This window comes from Astatotilapia calliptera, chromosome 15, assembly GCF_964374335.1.
Source record: "Astatotilapia calliptera chromosome 15, fAstCal68.1, whole genome shotgun sequence".
Classification (NCBI taxonomy): Eukaryota; Metazoa; Chordata; class Actinopteri; order Cichliformes; family Cichlidae; genus Astatotilapia; species Astatotilapia calliptera.
In genome coordinates, this window is record NC_137436.1 from 30,541,280 (window position 1) to 30,569,036 (window position 27,757).

The 27,757-nt window shown below is 40.0% G+C and overlaps 2 protein-coding genes across 2 annotated transcripts; both read left to right on the forward strand.

Moving 5' to 3' along the window:
- The first annotated feature begins 1,074 nt into the window (after positions 1-1,074).
- Positions 1,075-9,869, forward strand: amd1 (adenosylmethionine decarboxylase 1). The gene is made up of 9 exons (XM_026142633.2): positions 1,075-1,404; positions 4,887-4,973; positions 5,572-5,698; positions 5,812-5,914; positions 7,464-7,506; positions 7,764-7,908; positions 7,995-8,087; positions 8,167-8,322; positions 8,654-9,869. Exons 1-9 carry the CDS (start codon positions 1,295-1,297, stop codon positions 8,798-8,800), a joined length of 1,011 nt encoding a protein of 336 aa, XP_025998418.1. The 5' UTR covers positions 1,075-1,294; the 3' UTR covers positions 8,801-9,869.
- Positions 9,870-13,513: 3,644 nt separating this feature from the next.
- Positions 13,514-21,130, forward strand: rpf2 (ribosome production factor 2 homolog). Its single transcript, XM_080289859.1, has 10 exons — positions 13,514-13,673; positions 14,596-14,728; positions 16,395-16,432; positions 17,437-17,476; positions 17,558-17,639; positions 17,920-17,996; positions 19,104-19,203; positions 19,974-20,076; positions 20,156-20,300; positions 20,819-21,130. Exons 1-10 carry the CDS (start codon positions 13,651-13,653, stop codon positions 21,002-21,004), a joined length of 927 nt encoding a protein of 308 aa, XP_080145985.1. The 5' UTR covers positions 13,514-13,650; the 3' UTR covers positions 21,005-21,130.
- Positions 21,131-27,757: the final 6,627 nt, after the last annotated feature.

Sequence of the window (27,757 nt, forward strand, 5' to 3'; positions counted from 1 at the left end):
GGGTTGTTTTTTCGGGGGATAATATTAGTTTTCCAACTTCTTAACTGTTATTTTAGCTGATGTTTTTTCTGATAAGCATCTAAGGGTTTAAGTAGGTCGCTGCATCTCTTTTTAAGACACAGTTTTCTTTAGAGATTTAGATTCATTTTTTACTTTTGTGAACTACAGTCAGCCAAAAAAAGAAAAACAAGAAAATTGTTTAGTGCAGTTAGTGGTAAACATATGAAATGTCTTCCATAAATAAAGGTTATGAAAAAACAAAACATCATGATGGAAGACCCTTGCCTTCTATAATAATCGATAGGTTTTTGACATGCACACACACCTGTATATGTAGATGAGTGACGTCATGTCATATGTATGTGATTCATACTTAATTACTGTCATTCTATTGGGTGACAATTGTATGTGTGAGTTCCCACTGCCCGGAACACAATGAGATGAGACAAGTCCTGTAACACATACAGTAGATATGTAATATCCTTTGGGAGTTCTTTCACCTGTTTTCCTTCTATAAGTACACTCTTTTGCTAAAACGAATACCTGCGCAGTCCAGTTTAGTTCAATCCAATTTAACAACTTGGTCATATTCTCATTTAAGTGGTTTATATCTGATATTCGCAGTTTAATATCAGTATTATAGTACCATTAAGTGAAAAAAAACAAATTATACAGCTTAAAAAAGAGAGAGCGTACATACGAAAAATTAATGTGATAAGTAAACACAATGGCTTGTGTTAGAAAAAAAGTTACGTAATCGTCGTGAACAGAAGAAAACTTATCAGAAAAAGACTTTTACACGAACATGCCGTCAACTGTCATACTGGCCTTCGTAAACTTAAATCCAGATGTCATGTAATGTTGATGTTGCTGTTTATATATATATATAATTAGTATGTATTTCCAGAGGAAAGCTACATGCAGGCGGAAAAGTTTCATGACGGAAGACCCGCCTTCTATTATAATTGATAGGTTTCTGACCAATCACAAATCCCAAGATATGGCTTCGCGTTCAGATTGGCTCGAGGTGAGGCTTACGTAGGGCTATTGCCAAATAAAAGCTCCGCGCGGTCTCCATTCAGCGCTTACACAGTATGGCCGGCGATATTAGCTAGCGCTCGCTAACGGTATTCTCTGCTAAAGGGAAGACGGTAACTCAAGCAAATCAACTCCTGGATTGTTTTAAGGACTGAACCTCGCGAAATAATAACAGGTCGAGGAAGGAGTAATTAAGCTGTAAACGTTATAAACGACGTTGTAATATTTTTGGTTGTTGGGTGTCTGTTGTCTCACGATGGAAGATAACGGTGCACATTTCTTCGAGGGGACCGAGAAGCTGTTGGAGGTGTGGTTCTCTCGGCAGGATGAGACCAAAGGAAACGGAGACCTCCGTACCATCCCAAGGTTCGTGTTACTTGAGTGTCTCCGGGGCAGTGTCAGTCCACAGCAGCCTAGTGGTACATGGACAGAAACACCGGCTACATGCACGGCTTCAGTGGTCACTTTTTGAGATGTATAACAACTTGAATATTGTACAGTCCCGTTTCCGTTTACACTGTATTCCTTATAGTTATTAATCCACCCCTTCATAGACGGCAAGCATTGAAGTGAACCAAATCTAACCGTGGATCCTTAAGCTGGGGAGCTAGCTAACGTCGCCATTGGAAAATGGACACCTCCCCCTTTTAACAGTGGCTGAGTCATTCATTCTTCACCCTGGGAGCTTGCGGTAATTAATATATTCAGCTCCCATCGCTTGTTTTTGCGAGATGATTTGTCGCATGAGGCTTGGACGCCACCATGACAGCCAATTTAGAGCTACTTCATTTAAGCTAGTCCCTAGGAAAAAATATTCAAATTATCAGCCGTCTCCTGAATTCTCCGACGCTGAATTCTCAGACTACTTGTGATTTAGTGATGAGGCGATCTTATTGTCGTTATTTGCCAATTGCTATATATATTCGTGCTCGTGTGCACTAAATTGCTTGGGCTTTGTAATTACATATGCTTTATTTTTTCCTGCGTCACTCTACAACGAGGGGGGCATGTGAGACATGTGGTCGTCCGTTGTCACCGCGTGCCTTGCTGGCACGGAAATAGATTCAAGTATTCCAATTCCACCTTTATTTTATTTTTTTAAATTCTTTACTTTTTAAGGCTCATAAGTGATTGGGGAAAACCGTCAACCTTTCCCTCTGCCCATGCGGTTGCTAAAGGCTGGCCCCAGGTCTGTTACCGCTGTCTGTTTAACCAGAGAGAAACTGCGTAAAGTCGTGTTCACGTTTTCGGCCACGCGGTGCTCTCGCTCCTAGTTGCTCTGATTGGTTAGAGGGTTCCCTGTTACGTTGTGCCGCGGGGCACTTGGTTACGTTTAAAGACGGGGGGAGGACCCGGGGCGGCATGGATTCTGAAAAGTCCATGTGGGTTCAGTTCTTGTGAGAAATTCGGTTTTTGCTTGCTAGCAAAATTAGCTGGTTTGAAATGCACGTTTTAAACAACCTTTAACAAGGAGAAACCTTAAAGGCAGATTTGTACCGTGTGTCATAATAATTTTTTGCTTCCCAGACTTTAGTGGAACTTGTCCACTGTAAAACAAATAGATTGTTTAAAATCACCTGGGTTATGTCACCTATAGAGGTAAGAATGGTACTGATTCTTTAATGTAAGGTGAGAGTAAGTGAAAGTGTTAATGGTGTCCACTGCCTTTGCTTAGGGTTTTGTTTTTAATTTTTTTTTTTTTTTTTTCTCTGGCAGTGTGTCATTTCATGACTGGTTCAAGGAGGCCAAATCATCTCCAGTGATGGGTGACTTTTTCTGGTTAATGACCAGATCAGGGGCTGGTTTGACAAGTGCATAACCATTGGAGTAAAGGAAAGCTGGCATTAATTTACAGCCAGAGGGCAGATTAACGGCTCAAAGGGACACTGTCAGTGGATCAGACTCGATGGACGTTAGCCAATGTCCAAATAAGACCACAAGGGCATCTGATTCACAAATGTGAAGCTTGCTCACATTACCTCTGCTGCCACTTGTCAGGGTTCAGACTGCATACCAAGCACTTCCAGTCATTGTAGGGGAGACTGGTTCATAAAGTCATAGCATATTCACCTCTAAACACCTGAGAAATTTACTGTTCCCTGTGTTCAAGCCATCCAGTAAGTGACCACTTTTCTGTCTGATAAGTGGCAAACGTTCCAACATGTGCCGTCTTGATCAGCCATGTGTTCGTAATCTCTGGGATGCATGAAAACAGGTTTGGCGCTTTGCTTTCTTTGAGGAAAATATGATCTTGTTGCACAGCTAGAAATAACCTCTGGTGTCGATTTCTCACCGAGGCAGGAGCTGACACAGCTTGCTAATGCTTGGCCTCTGGTATGAAACTGGGAAGTAGGCATGTCGCAACAGCTCTGTTATGTTGCGGGAAGTGATCGAGCTGAACTGTATCCAGACATACCTGTAATGCCTTTGTTCATCTTCCAAATACACTGTTGACATTACTTAATCATATTATATCATTTGCAGAGTTTAGATGGTACTATGATATACACCCATTCTCATCAGGCTTGGCCTTGATGGCAAACTAAAGATGTTGAGTCTTTGCATTAAGGACAATGCCAAAGAGAAGCTGGTGTATAACAAAGCCATCTTAAAGGCACATCGCCTGCATGGCCAGATTTAGAGTAGCTTATAGCATGATTTAGAGTTTATATCATCTTGCTCCAATGTTGGTCCTCGGTGCAGGACCTTTGTTTATCTTCTGAGACGTGCAGTTTTGAAATCATTCACATCCTTTTACACAATTTTCTTATGCACAAACTAAAAACCAGATTTTTAAATTGGTGGTGTTTTGGGCTGGAAGTGTAAAAAAACAAAAAACTGTTTACTTGTTCATGTGTTGACCTTATTTGAAACTTGATATTGGAGCACATTTGACTCCGTGATACCATACCTAGCTCTTTTGCCCCCACCCTCTCAGAGGAAGTGATGTTCACAATAGATGACGTAAGCCTGTCACTCTCTGAGGACAATGTTGTTAAGGGATTAGATGAAGTGTTGTTTGTGGTACTGGAAGGTAGTAAACATATTTGTAGTTTAGTTTCTTGGGCCATTAGGCCCGAATACAAAAGGCTGCAGTGTGAACTGTATTCTTGATTTTGTTGTCTTTAGAACAATGTCTGAGAGATGCATTGTTTATTTGTGTTTTGTGTGAGTTTCCTCAGTCATCTAGTTCATTTGTAGATTGACCATGTAGAAAGGAACATAATTGGGTCTTGCATTTTTGCCCACAGCCTTTACGCATACTGCTGCAGTCTGGTTACTGAGGGGCATTTCTTTTTGAGAGGTTCTCTAGAAAAGCCAGTTTCATAAAGCATTCATTGAGCTGCTGGTATGCTTTCATCGAACACTTTATTTCTTGGAACGTTTGTCTTGCAGCCCAGGCCCCCACTGTGAATGGGTTTGGCTCCTGTTCCAAGGTTGTAATGTGACCCAGCTGTCTGGGTGGTGTCCGGGGTGGGGGGGGGCCGAGGCAGCTGCTAGAAGGTGTGTCTGCTGTAGGTGCAGAATAAGTCCACATTACCCTACAGCCATCTGCACATGGTGGAAAACACATTTCAGTCTGAACAATACCTCTATTGATATCATCAGTATTGTATGCCCAGAGCATACTCTGGCACTGAAATTGTTATATGCACTTACTTTTTCAGTGTAAAGACTACAGCAAGCTTCATAGACATTTCTGTTCAAAATCCTGAAAACATTTCAAACTTGGCCATGTTACATAACCATCAATAGTTCTTTCCTGTAGTGGGTGCCACTTTAAAATGACCTCAAAAGAGAACAACTTTGTCTTTGTGTGCATTTAACTTGTGTTCTTTTTCTTTCAGGTTTGAGTGGGACAAACTCTTGGAAAATGTGCATTGTTTGATAATAAGTGTGACAAAGACTGACAAGCAGGAAGCTTATATACTCAGGTGAGTGCCTGCTCGATACCTGCAGAAAGTCTTTCCAACTAGACCTTAACCTAATTTCCATTAATGACAGTCTCAGGTGTCAGTATGGGCATGTACTCTACATGTCACATGCAGTGCTTATATGAATGTGTAGTTGTGTTAAGGTAGGCCAAGTATGAGCATGTCAGATAAAACTAACATGAAGCTAAAACTGAAGCCAGTAAGCTTAACTCCTCTTGGGTAATCAAACAAGTATGACAAGTTGAATGGGAACTAGGGTGTGGCTTTTTCTCTTCCTCCTTTTGCTCACCTGTCCACCTTTTTTCCTTTCCCCATTAAAAAGGAGAGAAAGCCTTCACTGAAGTTTTACCTTCCCCATTACTGCTCTGCAATGTAGTAAGGTGAAACAAATATAAAAACGAATACCGGACCTCTATTACACGCATCAATAGTAAAATTTCATTTTACGAATGAGTAGCTGAGGGGCTTGGTTTGCTCATTTTAGGTAAATATTACAAAGATACCAGGCTTACTTAATCATCATTATGTATCATAGAATATAATGAGGAAAACGATGCTCTGTGGTTATTGGTGACTAACTCCTTTCTTGTCTCTACAGTGAGAGTAGCATGTTTGTCTCCAAGAGACGTTTCATTTTGAAGACATGCGGAACCACCCTCTTGTTGCAAGCACTGGTGCCTCTGCTGGAACTCGCCAGGGAGTACTGCGGCTTCGACACCATTGAGGTTAGACTGGTGTAGCATTTGCATGACAAAGCTTATTTCATCTCAATCTGAACGAGCTGTATCAATGAAGCTGATTAGTTGCGTAGGTTTATTCATTAGTGTCTCGTTTGCAGAATTTCTTCTACTCCCGTAAGAACTTCATGAAACCAGCCCATCAAGAGTTCCCTCATCGAAACTTCCAGGAAGAAGTGGACTTCCTCAGCCAGATTTTTCCCAGTACGTGATACATGAAACTCTGAAGTGTGTTACACACGCAAGTAAAGGGTAGGGCTGTTCGATATAACGATATATATCGGATGATGATGATATAAAAACGTCTATCGTTTCATTTTACGTTATGTTTCGTCGTGTCGCAAAATAAACTATTTACGGCAATTTTTTTTTTTTCATCGTTTTGATGGTCACTGTAGTGGCTATATTAATTTCCTAAAGTTGATATTATTTAATATAACCACACTACAGACGGACAAGCGCCTGTTTTTATGCGTTGTCGTTAGTAACAACGACGGTAACACCATCGCGTGTCCGCTTGTTTATGTTCCACATAAACCTTTCACAATAAATCTCAAGATCCTGTTGAGACTTTTCAAAATAAACTGAATCACGTGAAAGAGCAGATTATTTACAGATGAGAAGTAAAAAAGAGCCGCCAGGTGCTAAAAAAATAATCCTAAGACTCAATTGTTAGAACAGGCTTTTCCCCGCAGCACGCCGTGTAATAAATACTCGCAAAGAAAACGTCGGCCGTTACAACTTATGTGTAAAAATGTATAGTTTCATGCATCGGTTAAAACACTTGACTCCGGGTACATGCCGCACAGCTGGAAACACTTCCCGCAAGTCGAGCTGCCAGAAATTCACAGAATTTATAGAAAATGTTACATTTTTGTGATTTATATTGTTATCGGGACGATAGAATTCTTATATCGGGATATGAGATTTTGGTCATATCGCACAGCCCTAGTAAAGGGTGTTTGTAGCACAGTCTGTTAAATCCCTGACGCTCTGAATTTACAGCTGGAAAATGCCCAGGGCAGTTCCCGGTTTATGGCTGCTCCTGGCAAACAATCTGCTAGTTGTTTAAACAAAAAGCTGGACTAGTTGACAAATCTAAAAGACAGAACTCCTCAACCACTACCCCCACAAAAAATTGAAATCAAACACACTTTAAATGATCAAAGTGAAACGTTAACCAACAAACACTTCATGTGTTAGCTGTATTAAGCAATTAGCACATTCCTCATTGATCAAACATAATCTTAGCAGTAGGCTTCTCCTATGCTAACATTGACAACTTGGTTTTATAGTTTATTCTGACAACACCAACATGCAGCTTTTTAGCACAAAAGAACTACAGAGCAGCACTGCTTAACATAGCTGTCATGTATTTACCCTCATGAATAAAGTAATAAAACTGTTTGGCACTGACTAGCGGGGTTAGCGAACATTTAAATATCCAATCATAAGACACACCCTGATTTTGATTAATGCAAATCTTAGGTTTGTTTTTATAGATCAGGTAATCATGTATCTGTGATCATCATCTCTACCCAAGCTGTTTTAATCATTTAAGAACAAATGTTGCTTGTAATATTGAGACTATGGAGTGCATTGCTTATACTATAGCTGTGGGGACAATGAAATTCAGTATTATCACAGACTGTAATTCTGTGTAGCTTAATTTTATCATTGTGGGTTCTCTTCAGAGCTGCCTAATGTTTTTGTTGATTATAAACGGTAACCATAACATTCCCTCCTTTTACAGATGGTGCAGCCTACTGTATGGGACGTTTGAACTCTGACTGCTGGTGAGCATTAAAATATCCCACATTGGATTAATATGCTAATAGCTAAGATGGTCAAGATTTTCAGTCATGAAATATAATTAAATATTTGTGGTTTCTGGAGTTCAGCACTTGTCAGTGAATGTTGGTAATGCCAATTCATGAGGGAGGTGAAAAGCCTTTAGTTTGAAAGGATGTTCAAGGCCTCCTCTCATAGGTAGCAGCTCCATGCATTGTCCAGGTTTGAAAATCTTTAATGCCCCCTTGCATCTCTCCCACAGGTACCTGTTTACTCTGGATATGCCAGAGTACTGGGAGAACAAGTGTGCTGATCAGACGCTGGAAGTTCTGATGAGCGACCTTGATCCAGCCATCATGGACCAGTTCTACATGAAAGACGGTGTTTCCGCAAGTGAGGTCACTCGTGTAAGTTTTCCCCCGGTTTCCCCCTCAGAACAAGCATGTGGTAGTAGTTTAACCTTCGTAATCACGGTCTCGTTCTGTTCTCGCAGATGAGTGGAATTCGTGACCTGATTCCAGGTTCTGTGATTGATGCCACAATGTTCAACCCTTGTGGATACTCGATGAACGGGATGAAGACTGACGTGAGTGGCATTTTGTTTCTTCATCATAGTTGCGCGCTCAAGCAAATCAGTGATGCGACTTTGCTCATTTTCCCCACAGGGAACCTACTGGACCATCCACATCACCCCAGAGCCAGAGTTCTCCTACGTCAGCTTTGAAACAAACCTCTCCCAGACATCATACGATGAATTGATCAGGAAGGTTGTGGAGGTGTTCAAGCCAGGAAAATTTGTGACTACACTCTTTGTCAATCAGGTGCATTTCAAATCCAATTTTTGCATCTAGTCAAGTTTATTTATAGAGCACATTTAAAAACAACCAAGGCTGACCAAAGTGCTGTACAGTAAATACAGATAAAAATACAATAGAACACAATTTTGTAAAACACCTCGCTGATCAAATAAATAAACAAATAAATTAAACCTTTCTAAAAGCCAATGAAAAGAGGTGAGTTTTAAGAGCAGTTTTAAAAGTTTCTAGGCTTTTGGAGAATCTGACGTGAGGAGGTAAACTGTTCCACAATCTACCCGGGGGGATTTTAAACGGCTTCCTGTAAAGTGGTTTGTTTTTGTTTTTTCTCCTGCAGAGCTCTAAATGTCGCAGTGTCTTTTCTACTCCCCCAAAAATGGAGGGCTACAAGCGCCTCGACCGCCAGTTGGCTCAATTCAACGATTACAATTTTGTCTTCACAAGCTACACCAAGAATCGCCAGCAGAACCAGCAGCAGAGCTGAGGGTCGAGGATGAAGAGGCGCAAAAAACGTGGCGCCTCGGCGCTCCCACGTTGCAATGCGCTTCACCACAGAGTAGCGAGCTTGTCATCATCGTCTCTCCTGTCCCACCCTCCCCACTGCTGCTGTCACCATCCAGATTGTCCTGGTGTCAGCGATGGCGCTGCTGCCCCTACTTTAACTTCCAGTTTGAGTTGTTTGCATTGTTGTACCCGTGACTTAGATCCCTTGCATGAAAGCTCTTTTCTCTGTTACGATATTCTAGCCCACTCTTGCTGTGATCTTGAAGTGCATGTAGAGGTATTAAACACGCTCTGTTTCAGGCTGTCCACCTGTGCCCAGTACAATGGTCCCTTCCTGCAGGTGTCCCCCCTCATTCCCCACAGACAAGGTTTCCGCCCACCCTAGACCAGGACCCTGACGTGCTCAGATCAGTCCGCCTCTTATGAGCATACTTTAGATCTCATCCATTGGTTTAAACTTCAAATTGCACCCACCCACCTAGTTAGCATGACTATTTCTCTACTCTGTTACTGAGTTTATTTTAAAACCCTGTTTACTCAAGGTACTTGGAGGCAAATCACCTCAGCTCAAGTTGTGCTGAGCTTGGGCATTGTGGGATTGTCTTTGAAATGCCATCTTGCTTTGATGTTGCACTAAAGGTTCAAAAGTTCTCATCTTATTGGTCAGGTTTTGTTTTTTGGCAGTTTTGTTCTTTGGTAAACTTTCAGCTTATACACTTCAGATCTGAGCTTGAACATTTTACATTGGCCCACATCTGTAGGAAGCATCTAGATATTTCAACCCAGTCATGCAGCATTCACAGAGGGTTTTTTAAAAAAAAAACAAAAAAAAAAACCTGAATGTAGCACAGGCCGTGCAGAGCGGCTTGCTCGGCCATCTTTCGAATGTACATTTCTCTGGAAAGAAAGCCTGGAACAGGTTTGAGCTGAATGTACGACTCCAGACAACGCGCTCACAATGCCCTCTGCTGACCGGCCATTGTTCAGCCCCAGCCCACCGAGAGCCAGCCCTCCTGGCCACTCGCACTGTGTTCAGCTCTGAAAGGAAATAATGAATCAGACACTTTTTGCTTTAGTTGCCCACCAAAGCATCCCCCCAAACATAATATCCACCCTGTCTCTTTCTGCCACATACAGAGATGTAAGCGCACAAAAGAGGCCCACTAGTCTGAGCATGCCAGGGTGGTCCCAGATCATTCCGCATATAACCACTACATAAACTGCCATTTATGAAATTTATTGTGCCCTCACTTTTTTCTTTTTGTCATTTGGGTCAATGCCCTTTGTTTGCAAGGGGAATCCTGACACACTGCATGTGACTACTAGTGCCGTGTTGCTCAACAGTGTAATGTAGCGCTGTCTCTGCTGTCAGTGTGTGTGCTTCACCTTCCTCTTGTTTTACAAGGTGAAAGTTGGAACTGCCCCAACCTGGTACATGTTGGATAGGTGGTTTTGTTTGTATTTTATTCCCCCTTTTTGTTTTGGTTTTTATTTTTATTTTTTTATAAATTTCATGTACCTGTCTAACTCTTATAGATTTCAGGCTTCAGACAGGTGCTAAAAGCAGGAGAAGTTTCAGTCTTGTTTGTGGTTTTGTTTTTATTTGATACCCTACTACAGCTAAGGTTTAGCTTCTCCTGCCAGAGAATGCTGTTAGAATCTTGCAGATGTGATAGTTTTATCCTGATTTCAGCACTTGACATCATCTAAGGAACTTAGCATGCTAGTCAAGCTAGCACTTGGTAAATTTATCTATAAGGGCAGGAATTTTGAAAAGTGTCCCTCTAGTGTGGCTACGTGGCTTTTTGGTTTTCTTTTTTTTCTTTTTTTTTTTTTTTTCCTTCAATTTAAGATTAAATGACTTGTAATGGTAGTCTGATTTATATTTTTTAAGAATTTCCATCTAGCAACAGAAATGGTATGCTAGCTGTTGGATTAAGTGCATTTCAGCCTTGTTGGTGTGGATCGTTGGTGTTTTTATATGGTGATCTCTATTTTGCAGTTTAATGGTAATTGAATTTTATACAAAATATTTTGTATTTCTGCTGCGGACCAATTTTATTTTTAATTTTTTTCTTTCTGCCCTTTGGTTCTAGATGTTTTTGTGAAAACGATGTTCCAACAAAGTTACTTGAGGGATGACCGTTTCCAAGTTGACTAGATCATGTTATCACTTTGCTTTGTGAATTCAAGGAAACGGAAGCCAGGAAAGCCTCCTGCTTGTGAGGGTACAGTTGCAGGTTGTACTGAATGAGCAACTTTGCTGTTCTAATTCATTTATCTGTTCTCTGGATGGTCAAGATGTGCTAAATATCTGTGCTATGAGCTTAATGCTTCAATAAAAGATACTTAAATGTGAGATCTGTGTGCTTTTATTTTGGTATCAAGACCCTGTAGGACTGACTGCATCAGAAAGCTTTAAAGGGATGGTTAAGTGGGTTTTGGTGTAGTTTGTGCAAAAATCTCAAGACCTAACGTGAAACAAGCTGCTCCCTACTCTAATACACTGATTAGACCTAAATCACAGGGGATCTCTCCTGGTCATACAGTGCAACTGGACTGGTGGTGGTGGTGGGGGGGCACACAACAGTGGCTCCAGGAGGAACAAACTGGAGCTGTGTGTGAGAATAAGCTGCTCTACAGTAGAACAGCACAGGGTGCAGTCTTCATTGACATCCCCTCTAGACCCCCCCCCTCCTACCAAAAACAATTTCCAGTTTGATTACGGTGTCAAGTATAGGTTACTGAAAAGAGGGTAAAATTATGCCTGGTTAATATCCTGCTCTTAACCCTAAAAACGGGTACATATGGAAACAAAGATTTTGAAATCATCTGTTTGAATTGACTGGAAGCCCCAAAATGGGGCATACAACAACAAAAGTCTTCTATAATTTTAATTTTTTCAGAACAGTCTTTAATTGTGATTAGTTTAAATTTATTGATGTTAAGTAAGAGACCTGATGCTTTGTTTTGTTTTTAGCTTAAGGAATTTGGGTGTCGTCCTTTAAAAAGAAGGCTCTGTGCTAAAATCAATTCTTGCCCAGGTAAAGAAATTCCTTTAATGGGATTATTATTAAATATTTTTTTCTGACAGCCCAGAGGTGAACCAACCAGGAGAAAGAGATATGGGAAATTGAACAACCTTAAGTTTCTTATTGTTCTCACAGCAGCAATGAAGTTACAACCAAATCTAAATTTATTTATAATTCAGGTTCAAGGTTACTTTATTTATACCCGTAGGTAGATTTGCTTTACAGAAACATTATAGCATTTGACACCCCTTCACAAAACGCACACCTATTTAAACACATTTGGTAATAATTAGACAAGATGAATTAAATCAAAAAACAGTTATTAAGTTAAATGATGGCGGCATATCTGCTCGTGTTTGTATAGAGAATGAATAATAAGGGCGATAAGACGCACCGTGGAGGAGAACACTGGGTCAGGCAGCACACCATTTATTCTCACTCTTCGTGACTTGTCAGTTAAAAAGCCTAAAATCCAACCCAGCAGGTTTTTCCTGATTAAATTTTTTTTAATATAATTCTATTTACATACATTATTATATAACATAATATATAATAATGTATAAAATATCACATCACGCAGGACCTGTCATGGTCCTGTCACATCAACACCGTGGTGAAAAAGGCCCGACAGCGTCTCTACCACCTCAGACGCTTGAGAGACTTCCAACTGCCCTCCAAGGTGCTCAGGAACTTTACTCGTGCACCATAGAGAGCATCCTGGCGGGAAACATCTTAACCTGGTTCGGGAACAGCACCATGCAGGACAGACGAGCTCTACAGAGGGTTGTGCGGTCAGCTGAGCGCACCATCCGCTCCGAGCTCCCTGACCTGCACTCAATCTACAGCAGGCGGTGCTGGACCAAGGCCAGGAAGATCGTGAAGGACCTCAGCCATCCCAACAACAGACTGTTCTCTCTGTTGAGGTCAGGAAAGCGATTCCGCTCCCTGAAGACCAACACAGAGAGACTGAGGAGGAGCTTCTTCCTGCAGGCGATACGGTCTCTCAATCACACCACCACACAGTACTGACCCACACATACAGTTCTTACACACACACTGGACTTTCTGGACATTGTTTTTGCACACATTGTTTTTTTGCACAACACTGGTCACTATATTCTTCATTTCCGGTTAATACTTGTACAGCTGCTGTTATTGTGTATATATTTATTTATATTTAGATTTCTTCATACATTCTTATATAGTTCTATATTGTGTATTGTGTATTTTGTTGTACAGTTATTTTATTTTCAACTTTAATTTATATATTTTATCTTATTCTTCCCAGTTAAATTTACCCTTCATTCTAATTTGTGTTGTACAGTTATTTCATTTTTAACCTTAATTTATATTTTATTCCTTCCTAGTTAAATTTACCCTTTTTAATTTTTCATATTTATTTCCTATCTTATTCATAGCCTTTCCTTTTTTTGTTTTCTTTAGGTCACGAGCAGTTGTCCAAGCATTTCACTACATATCGTACTGTGTATGACTGTGTACGTGACAAATAAAATTTGAATTTGAAAATTTAGTCAAGAGGCACTCTATTCCAGGAGATTTTTTGTTTTTGGAGTGAGAAATGACAATCTGAACTTCTTGTACAGTCTGATCAGATATGGGGATGGGATCTGCCTTCAGAGTTTAAAAGGCCATCAGCAGATGACCACTTGATGGCAGTATTTTGAGTTGGGTTTCTTTTGTTAAATATGATCGAAGAAGAAAATCGTCGCTCTTGTCGTTTTCACGTGTTTCTTAATTAGTGTGGTCGTTAGCGATTAGGAATAAAAATACATATACAATGACGCAGTTGGATTCTGTAATGTAAGTGTGGACTCTCGCTTTGGGGGGCCTGGGAAGTGTTGCTATGTATCGTTTTATGAATGTGCTGTTTATGGCAAAGCTTCTAACCTTTAGCTGTCGGCTAACTGCAACTAGCTCCGTCGTGGAATCGGCATGCCTCTGTGGCATCTCCCTGTGCCATGCCTCTGTGGCATCTCCCTGTGCCATGCCTCTGTGGCATCTCATTGTCCGATCTTCAGATGCCACAAAGGATTTGGAGACACCCCATATTTCTACATAAGCGCATAATCAAATCGATTTCCCTATCTCTCAGCCTCATGTTCGTCTTTAATGTGCTGTGAGATTAGTGGTGTTATGCCTAAAATTCAGGGTCTAACGGTCTGAGTTACACTCGATTTGAGTATTTTATGTTTAAGGCAATCATATTAATATAATTAATAACAAACTCATTTAAATGTCTTGTTTTTGTATCCAGTCTCTCTGCTGAAACTAAACTTTTTAAGGTTACCATCTTACTTTCAGTGCATTATGTTTTGGTATATACTGGCATTGCATACAAGTTTGGTTAATATTTCTTCAGCGCTGTGCACATAAAGTCTCTATTCTAAACATAGCATTATTCTTAGGCATCTATTAATGTATTGGCAGATGTATTGATTCACATCAGGGCTGCTCTGAAACAATGCTCTAAGTTTTAAGATAGTTTGTTGTCAAGCTAGAAGACATTCAGACAGTGAAGTTATTTTATGAAGATGATTTCCCCGTGTCTCTGAAAGAAAGAGGAAGATCGGAAACAAGATGAACAGAAACAATATCTGTATTGGCTAATTGACGTACATTTTTAGGTCATCAACCAATCAGAAATACCGGTTTGATTTTCTGATAGTTTGCCTTGTGTGCAGTTTGTCATCTTTCTTATATTCCCTTGTGTTTTCTTCCTCAGAAAACCGAAGACAAAGCGCTCAAAACGCTTCTTGGAGAGCAGAGCACCCAAATTGACTGAAGATGTGAAGAGTGCCATGATTATGAAAGGAGGGAACACAAGTCAGACCATCACGCAGGCCCTGAAGGACATAGTAAGTCACAGAGGAGCTGTGTAAGGATGGAGTTTGGCATATTTGTCACACTGACATGTTTCAGATCATCAAACAGATTTTAGTATTAGACAAAAGCTGTCCAACCCTACCTGGCTCTATGTGGAAAAAGCCCCACCCACAATTCTTAAACTTTGGGGTGTTTTCACACCTGTAAATGATGAGTTCTTACACCAAATGCCTTACTACAAACCACATGAGACTGTTCAGTCGGCTTATTGGCCAGATGTGTCTGTGGCAGCAGGAAGAAGGTGCTATGTTCTAGACTATTGGAGAACACAATACTGCTAGGGGCTAGCCCGTACAGACCTTTGCACATCTATAGTTCCTCTACAGGAGGTTTTTTTTATTTATTTTTTTATATTTTTTTTAGCTCAGACTTGTAACATACACCTGGTAGTTGGTTCAGATCGAGGTCGGATCATGTTCACACTGTAAACGAACCACTCTGGAGTTCGCTTGGAACAATAACAAGTCCAAATCTGCAAAAAACAAACTGCACTGAGGGGGGAAATGAACAAGAGTTTGATCGAAATAGCCTAAATAGCACAGGTGTGAAAATACTATTAAATTAACTATGATTAACCAAGTTCTTTGGAAAGCTGAGTTTAATTTCAGATAACCACACCCAGGCCTGATCACAGCCAGAACAAGACTTTTAGAGTCTATCTGAAAAAGTGAAGCAGGCTAAAAAAATCTCAAGAAGTAAGATATTGTGCCACGATCTAAAGACAATCAAGAACACAGATTGACGCCTATCAGCTTGAGGCTGGACGTTAGGGTTGGGTGACTGGCCGAATATATTGACTCTCGACATAAGGCTAAGCCCATCGTTGATCGTTTTTACAATTTATTTATTTATTTGAGTAAGTTAAATGGTGGATCTAATAGAAGCAGTCAACAGGAAAAATTAACCCATCTGGAGCACAGTCTGAGTCAAAATCCCTGAAATGAATCTGTCAATGCATTTCGGGCAGTTTGTCCAAGGTTTGTTCATTCTGCGCTCCAGATGGGTTGAGCGCGTTAAAAATTTAAATCGTGTTAATAGTGATGACCGCATTAACGCTGACAGCCCTAATTTCTTGGGGGGGAAATTAGTTGGAGTTCTTCTGTGTTGTAAACGTGCAAATCAGTCCGTGCATGATTACATTGCTTTGCCCATCAAAAAATCTGCACATGTGCAAATATATTGCCCATCATTGATTATTGGACTGATGATTGTCGGGTATAAACTTTTGCATATCGCCCAAGCCTACTGGACGTGTAAAATCCATGTGAATATTTGGTGTGTTAAAAATATTTTACTCATCTGTTCTTAAAGCAGCTGTTCACGCCGACGGTCTAATTTGATTTGATTTGATTTTATTGATTACCATTCAAATATCTCAGTGAAGACAGAACAAAGATCTACCACAAAGCAAGAAAGCATGAGACAAGGCTAATCAAAAGGTATTGGCTGAAGCATTTGCTTATTACGCCAACCCTTTTAACATTTCACTGGATGAATCTGTGGCATTCATTTTTTCCAAACTGAGATCAATTTTTTAGATTTTTTCCATCTCACAGTGCGTTTTGAGGTTTGTTTGTTTTGTTTTTTAATGTGTAATTTTTCTGTATATTCATGCAAGTACATTTGTTTCCTTCACAGTATTCCCTGAAGAAACCCAATGCTGTGCTGTACAAAAAGTAAGTGACATATCCACTTTGTTCCTATAATAAATGCTCGGGTTTTATTTGATGGAACAGGTTTATCAGTTCATCTGCTTAGTGTGGGTCGTTTCTAGATATTTGAGCTGGAAAAACTTTGAATTGTCTTTTTGGTCGCTTCAGATGATGACTGGGAGGTAAAGAATTACACTGGTAGTTGTATTTACATCCACGTGTTGAACTTGATGTCACATCAGAAGGCGCGAGCTGCCTTGTTGGTGTCGTTTGTCATGAACCGTATCCTGGCAGAATGTGATGATGCAGTCACAGTTTGAAGACGCGTGTACGGTCATGCTGGTTTTTCCCAGTATTTTGATGATATTCCAGTATAGACGCTTGGCGATTGTCAGATTATATGGAGGGAAACGTTGAAGCAGTTTGAAAAGATGAGACCTCCTGAAAAAAAAAAACGTTGGAAAAAAGGTCTTTAAAAGTAAAACACAACACCAGTGTCTTTGCTTCTGAGTTTGTCTGCTTCTACTTCTTCTTCTTCTTATGTCAGTGCCAGTGTGGCAGTTATGTGGTGAGTGGTGACACCTAGTGTCCAAAAGAGTACTGCAGCAACTACCTATACCTTAACGGGGAGTTTAAGCAGAAGTGGCTGTGTGATCACGTTACTGTGGCTGTGGAGCAGCCTAAAACGGAAGACCAAGCCTGCCTTTTTCATATTTCATTCAGCTGGTGTATGTTTCTCTTGTTGGTACTTCTCTAAATCCTTGATTTCAGACCATTTCTGTTCTACTCTTGGCTCTGGGAGAGAATGAATTTCTCTCATATGGTTGTCTCAGGCACACAGCAGCTCCAGACATCCACTAAAACCTAATATTTTTAAACAGAAAACCAATTAGGATAAAAGCTGGCATAAAGGGAGCTAAAAGGGCTTGTTTCAGACAGTGGGTGATCATACAAAGCTACTGGTCTAAGAGTGAAGTCCCCTACAGTGTCTGTTTTCTGTCTTGATGGTGTCTGTGTACGCTTTTTAGAAAGAACATCACTCGGCCGTTTGAGGACTCAACATCACTGGTGAGTGCAGAGGGGCGATGGTCCTTTTCAGAGTTTTCACCAGTGTTGCTTTTCTTGTTAATAATCTAACATTTATTTTAGGAGTTCTTTTCCAAGAAGACAGACTGCTCCCTGTTCCTGTTCGGCTCCCACAATAAGAAACGGCCCAACAACTTCATATTTGGTAAATTTAAACTTTCTCTCTATCAGTTATATCACTTAATATATATACAGCAGCTATAACATCTGTTTTCAGGTTTTTACAAGATACTGGACTGTCAGTGTCTCGTCTCACGTTACACGTTGTGTTTTATGTTTAGCAGACTATCAGCATAATGCTAGTGAATACTGGTCTGCAGGTTTTCAGTAAAAAACATTTCAGTGTAGAAGATGCTCTGCAAAGAAAAGGTTTTCAGATTTTGAATTGACCCAATCAAATAAATTGTTCGCTTGTTTGTTTGCAGGTCGTCTATTTGACTTCCATGTACTTGATATGATTGAACTTGGAATTGAGAAGTACGTCTCCCTGAGTGAAATTAAGGTAATGGTTTCAGTCATACTGTGTCTGGCTAGGGAGTCATTTTGACTCATGGTCACAGTCATTTCATCACCTTGTTATTTTCCTCATAATGTAAACTAGAGACCAAAACCTACCTCTGCGTGTAAAGCTAAACCATACAGCTATCACACATACATAAAGACGCGGGTGCGGCCGTGAGCATAGTGACCATTACAGCAGGGATATTGAAAAACTATTGCAAAACTCTAGAGATGCACGACTGGCCGACACAACACATGATGTAATATTAAAATCGTCTTGCGACAACCACAACACAGGCGACAGCAGAATGGCACCGTAAGGTGTACTTAGTTTTTCCATACTGCTTCTGCAATTTGTTTCACATTTTGTTACATAAACAGTGACACAGTGTAATATTCATGGATTGTTGTTTACCTACCAAGCCTGGACCAGATCATTGATATTATTTCCTGATACGTAAAACCTTAGAGGTTCTACTTTCTTTCTATCATAATTGTACATTCACCAAACCAATGAGGAGCCTTGAGTTCAAACACTCTGAAACAACATAAGGGAACAAACTGTCGTGTTCTTGAGACTACACCTATCGCTGCTTCACTCCAATAGTTTCCATCATTTGTAAATCTCTTGTGTTACCATAACCACTCTACAAGCACCCGAGTGAACCTGGTCAAAGTACAAATCACAGTCCATCCATCCATTCGCTTCCGCTTATCCTTTTCAGGGTCGCGGGGGGCGCTGGAGCCTATCCCAGCTGTCATAGGGCGAGAGGCGGGGTACGCCCTGGACAGGTCGCCAGTCTGTCGCAGGGCCAACACACAGGGACAGACAACCATTCGCACTCACATTCACACCTAGTGGCTATTTAGATTATTCAATTAACCTATCCCCACAAGCTGCATGTCTTTGGACGGTGGGAGGAAGCCGGAGTACCCGGAGGGAACCCACGCAAACACAGGGAGAACATGCAAACTCCACACAGAAAGACCCCGGCCTGATGTTGGAATTGAACTCAGGACCTTCTTGCTGTGCGGCAACAGTGCTAACCACCGTGCCGCCCACACAAATCACAGTCTCCTAAAATAAAGTCTTTGCTTTCTGTTCTAGGCCAGTAAATGTCCTGAAGGAACCAAACCAATGCTCGTGTTTGCAGGGGACGCTTTTGATACAGATAATGAGCACAGACGTCTGAAGAGTCTGCTAATAGGTACTCACACAGCACACTAAAAGTGTTAACCGGTCTGATTCTGATATTGTGTTTTTTTGTTTTGTTTTTTTATGTGCTTTGTGATGAATGAATTATGAAAACTCAAATTATTGGTGCTGGTTATATATATATGTATATATATATATATATATATATATATATATATATATATATATATATATATATATATATATATATATATATATATATACATACATACATACATACATACATACATACATACATACATACATACATACATACATACATACATACATACATACATACATACATGTATGTATACATACATGTATGTATATATATATGTATGTGTATATATATATATATATATATATATATGTATGTATATATATATATATGTATATATATATATATATGTATGTATATATATATGTATATATACGTGTATATATACATATATATATATATATACATATATATATACGTATATATACATATATATATATATACATATATATATATATATATATATATATATACATATATATATATATATATATATATACATATATATATATATACATATATATATATATATATATATATATATATATATATATATATATATATATATATATATATATATATATATATATATATATATATATATATATATATATATATATATATATATATATATATATATATATATATATAATATTATTATTATTATATTTGAGGTGATGATGATGTGTAATTGATTAGTCTGTTTATTTCTTCTGTCTCAGACTTCTTCAGGGGTCCCACTGTGCCTGCAGTGCGTCTGGCAGGTTTAGAACACATTTTGCACTTCACTGCCATCGATGGAAAAATTTACATGCGCAGCTACAGGTGCTGAAACTGTAATAATTTAGCGAGAAAATTTGAATGCCGACATCCAGAACTGAGATAATGATGGGTGTAATTTCAGGTCTCTGTTGAAGAAGTCTGGCTGCCGGACGCCGCGGATCGAGTTGGAAGAGATTGGACCGTCATTTGACTTTGTCCTAAGGAGAACGCATCTGGCTTCAGATGACTTGTACAAGTTGGCTCATAAGCAGCCCAAAGCCCTGAAGGTAAATATGAATGGACATGTTCCTGACTGTCTTAACATCTCATTCTGACAATCCTGTGATGAAACAGAAATCATGCATGTCCAACCCTGAAGCTAGTCCTGGCGAGGTGCTCGAGGGCGAGCATCGGGTGGCCGGGCCTTAGCCTATGTGGATATGACTGTTTGCTAGCTTCCTTGACTTCTCAGTGGATTTGTCCTTTGGGCATGTTGACTCGTTCGTTTTCTACTCTATTCATTTCCATTTCCATATGAGCAAAGCCCCTTTCAGCCTTATTATTCAATCTTTGAAGCTCCTTGTTTCACCAATGAAATGGTGTCCTGGTTTAAAATATACAGAGATGCTGCTTTTCTGTTCTCGTATGAATGATTCCAAATATTCAGTGTTTGTCCTGAAGATGGCGCCAGAGGAAAGACCACATGGTTGCCAAAATCCTGCACAGATACTAAATACTCTGTGCAGCCAGTGTTCAAACATGCTAAACTTTGTTTTAACTCGTCTTCTCTTTTACACTACTTCAGCCCAAGAAGAAGAAGAACATTTCCCATGATGCCTTTGGCACCAAGTTTGGCCGTGTGCACATGCAGAAACAGGATCTGTCCAAGCTGCAGACACGGAAGATGAAGGGTCTAAGGAAGAGGAGGGGCGAGGTGGTCACAAAGGAGCAGGAGGGACAGGCACCCAAGGTGGCCAAAGTAGAGAGTTGAGGCAGACTTTGTACGCCTTTTGGATACTTCTATGATTGACCGTGTGTCGCCAAACCCTTGGTAAAATGTTTTTTACCGGGGGTTTGTTTTTTGTTTTTTAAATGTGAAATAAATACTCCAATTGAATGTGTTGTTGTACCTGCCTACATTCTGTTGTATTGTTTATTACGTGCACATATCTGGGCCTTCTCTTAAGCTTAAATATTTAAGCCAGTGATGATGGAGGGTTCAGTAGATCAGTAATGTTTTGCTCTCGCAAAGCTAGTAAGGATTTCTGTTCAGACTAAGTTTGTTTCAGTTCTTCGAAAGACATGACAACATATTTATATGAAGTTTGATGATGCAGGCCTGGAGTTATTTCCCTCTAAGGGGCGATCGTGGCTCAAGAGTTGGGAGTTCGCCTTGTAATCGGAAGGTTGCTGGTTCGAGCCCCGGCTCGGACAGTCTCAGTCGTTGTGTCCTTGGGCAAGACACTTCACCTGTTGCCTACTGGTGGTGGTCAGAGGGCCCGGTGGCGCCAGTGTCCGGCAGCCTCGCTTCTGTCAAGTCTGCCCCAGGGTGGCTGTGGCTACAATGTAGCTTGCCATCACCAGTGTGTGAATGGGTGGATGACTGGATATGTAAAGCGCTTTGGGGTCCTTAGGGACTAGTAAAGCGCTATATAAATACAGGCCATTTACCAGGCCATTTAAGTGCAGTATATTTTCTCTTCCTGGGGGTTTACTTTGTAAAACTAAAGCTGATTATAGTTTCTGAAAGTGTGCTTTGGCAACATCTTGCTTGCATTTTAGTTTTGGTTCATTTCCCGCATTTCTACAAGGTGACATGTAACAGGACAGTGGGGTTCAAAATTCTGAACATTTTACTTCAGAAGTTAATACAACCCCCACCCCAACACACATGATTAGTACTCCGAAGAGTTTTTTTTATGATGTCACAGATTCTTGTCCCTCTCTCCTTTAAATTGTGCATGGGGTTGAGGTCAAGTGACAGTCCTTTGGTCCTTTTTGATCTTTTTACTACTTCAAAAAGCTTTGGAGTGTGTTTGGGCTCGTTATCCTCCACAGAGACACAGATCAGATGGTGGAACATGTCTGTGGAGAATGAAGTGAAGTGTTTGCTCAGGGTGCAGGTGATATGATGCAGCTGTTTGACTCCAGAAGAGACAAACACTCCACAGTGAACATTGCCAAAGTTGTCTTGGTAATGTTCATAACACTTTGAGGCCCATGTCTGCAGTGAGGGCAGCATTTAATGTTTGACATAGTCATACAGGGTTCTATTAAAAAAAAAAAAAAAAATTCCAACAGTTCCAGAGTGTTCAATTATTAGTGTGAATGATTGAAAAGCATTCACACTATGAATAAAGTTACGTTGAAACCAAGCACACCATTGTTTTTCTTGTGACATTATAGTTTGATGTGTCACATGGCCCTCTTCCTATTGAAAAAAACAAAAGTTGTATCCAAGATGGCCGACTTCTAAATGGCCACCATGGTCACCACCCATCTTGAGGAGTTTGCCCCCTCACATATACTAATGTGCCACAAACAGGACTTTAACATCACCAACCGTTCCCATTTTATTACGGTGTATCCATATAAATAGCCCACCCTGTATATCAACATACATTCACATAGAGCCACCATTAAAACTTTAAAACGAAGCCAAGACATTGAACTATTCAGCTTGTATTTATCGTTTTATTTTAATGAAGTTTACTTTAAGTGTTCAGATTTGTACTCCTTTTTATTTGACTACATTAAAGTAATCAAATAAAGACAGTTTTGATAGAGCTCCTGATGTCAGATGGTAGGTTGGGCTTGCCAGAGGTCGTGCGTTTTCTCAAGTCTATTTTCTGTGAGACAAGTTCTAAAGGATCTTCTCGATGGCACAGCGGATGTTGGTCAGAAACACTTCATTTCCCTTCTTGTTGAAGTGAATTCCGTCCTGTCCGAATAGGGTTTCGTCATAATATCTCAGGGAGGGATGTTCAATGATGAAGCCTCCAAAGGAATGAACTGCCTTTCTCATGATTGAGTTTACAGTTTTTTCGCCCATGTCCATCATGTACTTTGGATTTCTGTACCTCCACACTTGGCGTTCGTTGATGCAGGAATATAGGATTGTCATGGAGGGGATCCTTGCATGCAGTTCAGTCAAGCCTTTAGTCATTGCAGAGGAAAGTTCCTGGGCGGATACGAGTCCCAAGTCATTCCCGCCTGCATGAATGACCAAAATATCAGGTGGACTCTTTCTGGACATCAACTCTGCATCAAAACGAAGAAGGACGCCATCCCAGCGCATCCCTGTTTTTCCAAACCAATGAACATTGGCATCAAGTCCAAAGTTTTCTCCAAACACGTGGCGTGCTGCCCATTCTCCTCACTTTATGTAACTTGAGCCGATGATCCATATGTTAGGTACCCTCTTCTGTGTCTTGCTCATTTCAGTGTGACTGCGGGGTCTCTCTTTAGAGAAACGCCGTTGCTTCTTTGCTGTGGAGAAGCTTCTTTTGTCATCAAGTCGATCCTCAACTTCAGATCGCTTTCTTTTTGATGCAAGTTTGTTGCTAGTTAAAGCAGATTGATCAACCAATGATAGTTTCATCACACTGGGTGGACTTTGCACTCCAGTGGAGAAACTGCTCCGTACTTGGTTTGTAGACACTGGCTGTTGGGTTGGATCATCTTTTAGGCTCAAAGCCTTCATCATTCTAATGATGGTCTTCATCCAAGATGAAGAGTATTTCTTTGATAACCCAAGCATGATATCACAGCAATGACTTCAGGGACTTTTAAATACCTTTTGTCAAGACGTGTGAGATTTGCAACTATAAGCTCCGAGTTGAAAAACTGTTTCTGTTTATTTGAAGCAGCAGAAGAGAGCCACATGTTTGTTTGTGTGTGTGTGTGTGTGTGTGTGTGTGTGTGTGTGTGTGTGTGTGTGTGTGTGTGTGTGTGTGTGTGTGTGTGTGTGTGTGTGTGTGTGTGTGTGTGTGTGTGTGTGGTGCCACTGGCTGGAGTTGCTATAGCATCCAGGCTCACACCGCCTGCTTAATGAGCTCTCTGTCACTCTGCCAAGATTAATCTTAAAAACTTCTGTTTCAACTGCTGCTGTGTGCACAGTGTTTGCTCTACAGCTATCATTAAACGCTCAAAACGTTGCCATCGTTGTTCTCTTTCCAACAGTGTGTCTTCCAAAGCTCAGAGATCTAAACTTTTTAAACTGTGTGGATCCAAGTAGAGGGATAACCTTCTAGCTGACCCATTGAAATACATGGTATTTTCAGTCAGGAGTTTATCTCAACAGCAGAAAGGACCCCACTTTTCAGTGATTAATATAATATGAATTTTTAATATTCATTCAGATGTTTTCTGACTCTGAATTTTCTTTAGTCATTAGTCAGCTTTTTCGAATGTACATTTTAAACATGTTCAGCTACTTTTCAACTTCTTCTGTGTGAATGTCAGCTTTCAACAGTTCTGCACTTTTGTTTTCAGGTGAAAAATTCTGTATATTTCAGCTCATTCAACATTTTTAACTTAAAATTCAGCAAATATTTCATTTCAGCTCAAAACATTCAGCTATCAGCATTCACACAGCAGTTTCTTCAGAAAATGCATTTTCTAGTTTAGTTTTGGTTTTTGCAAGTCTATTGTTTATGGAGTTTTTTCTACTCTTGCAATAAAAGCAGCCTCTTTGAGTTTACTCTTCCGTCTGAGTGTGCTGCATTTTGGGTCTTACATCCGACATCCCTTGACAATAGCAAACACGAAGCTACAGTAACATGCGATTAAAACACACGTGTGTCTCAGTACAATTCTTCTTTTGTTCCGCCACTTTAATGTCTTCTTACAAACGCTTTGGTTGCGTTTTGTGAGATTTCATTTTTGTTTTTTCTACTTCCTTTGTGTTTTATGTGCCTTTGCAGCATGTTTTATGTGCTTTTCTTAAGTAATAGACTATGTGCACGTTAGCATATGCTACTTCCGGTGCGGAAACTCCTGTGGGGAGCTTTGTTTCCGGTGTCCTATTCGCGCCTTGTTTACGGTCCAAAAAAAGTTAAGCAAATGAATGAATCAAGCGGCGATTTACATTTCTATAGATGTCTTGGGCATTTACCCAATATATCTGTAAATGATGTTCATCGACTTGTCGATATTTCCCCCCGCGCCTCAGAGCAAAAGAGAAAAGGGATTCAAATGTTATATTTCTCAGTATCTGTAAACAGCGGTCCCTTGTTTATCGTGGGTGTTATGTTCTAAAAACAACCAGCGATAGGTGAAATCAAGTAGCCAATTTTTTTTTGATGGTGCAAAACGTTTCGTCGACATACAGTACTGCACTTCAGAGTCACACTGCTAGCATCAATGCAGCGATTCTGTACTGTACAGGAGAGACGTCACGGAGGAGATCGTCTGCAGCGATCAGGACGCAGGACACAATGTGATGTAAAAAAAAAAGCATGCAAACTTGCACTAAAAAATACACGAAACAGCGCGGTGAAAGGTGAACCGCGTTATAGCGAGGGACCACTGTAATTTTGAAGGTAAGTCACAACATATCCTTCGTAAATACTAATGTATAGAATAGAGATGGACCGATCCAATATTATGTATCGGTCCGATAGTGACGTAAATTACTGGACTGGATATCGGAGAGAAATAAAAAATGTAATCGATCCGTTAAATATCAAAAAAGCACCTCACAAAACTTGTGACATGGCATAACTCGGCTCATAACTGTAGCACCTTGCAGCAGTATGCCTCACGTGATAGAGCGGCTGTGTGTATTTGTAGCCTCACTACCAATCCGGCATTTCATCTCCGAGGAAGTTATCCCAGAGAGAAGTAAAGCAAGTGTGTAAGTTCATCTCTGAATGTTTGTAAAGCATTGCCGTGTTAAGCTTAACAACCAATATATGGAGCGACTGCCTCTTCTCTCTCCCTCCCTCTCCTGTTGCTACTTCAATCATGAAACTGCTTAATGATCAGCTGATCGGCTTTTCTGTCGCCTGTCCGTCTCTTGTTTGTTTTTGGCCCACTTTGCACCAGAAAGAGGAAACCAGCGGCTGAACAACAGCAGCACATTTAAGCTTGATAAGCTGCTGTTAGAATTTATTTAATATTACTTTCTACACCAGGATCCTTTTCTAAGCAGCTGACGCTGGTAACTGTGCAGGGGCGGATCTAGCAAAGTTTAGCCAGGGGGGCCGATAGGGCATTAACAGGGAAAAGGGGGCACAAAGACATGCTTTTCTTTCTTATTCTCATTTAAAATGTCTAGCTTTTAATAAATAATTATCCGTATCTTACACCCAAAGTTTTAATCTGATGTAAAATGTATAGAAATCCATTACTGTATACAGTGTTGGGGAGTAACGGAATACATGTACCGCCGTTACGTATTTAAAATACAAAATATGAGTAACTGAATTCCGTTACAGTTACCGTTTAAAAAGGTGGTATTTAGAATACAGTTACTTTGTTGAAATAAATGGATTACACGGCGGTATTTTCCTGTTTCATATTGTGGCGGGTCAGGACTGTTTGGATTTTGTTTGATAGCTATGTTCTGTTGTTCCAGGCGGCAGCGTTACGGTTGCCATGGTGACGCGCTCTCTCTGCAACTGTGTGTTTCCTGGGTGAGAGAGAGTGCCTTTTTGCTGTTGTTGTTGTTGTTGTGCTAAGCTAATAGGCAGAATGCTACAGGCATAGCCCTAAAGAATGTAGCCTCATTGGCAGTGTAGTCCGTGCTGCAGGGAGAATGGACTGCCATACAACAACAAAGTAAAGCTATTTTTCGGCTACGAGCCCGACACGGAACCCGACGTATTAGCCAGAGGTCCCTTTACTACGGTTCGGAGCTGCGGACCTTCAGTAATAGTAATAAATCACACAGCAATAGTACATTCATGCAGTTGTAAAAAGCATGATAATATATTAAATAATCCAAAGTATTCAGAATACGTTACTCTCATTGATTGATTGATTGATTGGTAATTTATTTCAACATGTGAACAATATACAAGTACATTTAGAAAAGAAAATAAGAGAGAAAAAAAATACTATACAAATTACATACAAAAAAAAGTTGTGATTAATTTACATGTTGAAAGGGAGTGGGAAGAAGTATACACTTATTTAATCCCACCCCTTTGCCATAAATTATCAGTTAATATTTAGTCAGCTTCCTTACTGCTTCATTGAGTAACGTAACGGAATACGTTACAAAATACATTTTGAGGCATGTATTCTGTAATCTGTAGTGGAATACATTTTAAAAGTAACCTTCCCAACACTGACTGTATATAGTAACTATTAAGTCTAATATATCCTAGTAAGCTATAGTACTTTTTCCTTTGGGAAGGTATGATCTGTGCAGTCTGCAATTCTGTTGAAAATATTTAATCTATTTAATCATTCTTAAAAATAATTTATTTCTGGGCATTTTTTTTCCACACTGCATCAAATCAAAGTTGATTACGTCAATTAAGCATCATGAGGTGGAGGGTGGTTCCTTATTTTTTTATTTTTTGCTGGGAGTTTTAGAACCCTATTAGTTAGGTTGCTTACTCTTTAAAATACCAGAATAGGGAGGATGGAGCAGTTTTAAGTTTATTAGATTGATCAGTATTGCTGAACTATGAAATATTTTGGGTGCAGTGTATTTTTTGCATACAGGTATAACAGAATAGCTTTAGTGTTTGTTTTTTTAACTTAAGTATGAACTTACACAAAAAGCAGCAAG

Excerpts from the sequence above, each read along its gene's own strand:
- amd1 (XM_026142633.2), top strand. The coding sequence starts at position 1,295 with ATGGAAGATAACGGTGCACATTTCTTCGAGGGGACCGAGAAGCTGTTG. Across the intron at positions 7,507-7,763 it reads CGTTTGAACTCTGACTGCTG|GTACCTGTTTACTCTGGATA; the intron begins GTGAGCATTAAA and ends TCTCTCCCACAG. Across the intron at positions 8,088-8,166 it reads TGAACGGGATGAAGACTGAC|GGAACCTACTGGACCATCCA; the intron begins GTGAGTGGCATT and ends TTTTCCCCACAG.
- rpf2 (XM_080289859.1), top strand. The coding sequence starts at position 13,651 with ATGACGCAGTTGGATTCTGTAAT. Across the intron at positions 16,433-17,436 it reads AATGCTGTGCTGTACAAAAA|AAAGAACATCACTCGGCCGT; the intron begins GTAAGTGACATA and ends TACGCTTTTTAG. Across the intron at positions 17,640-17,919 it reads GCCCAACAACTTCATATTTG|GTCGTCTATTTGACTTCCAT; the intron begins GTAAATTTAAAC and ends GTTTGTTTGCAG.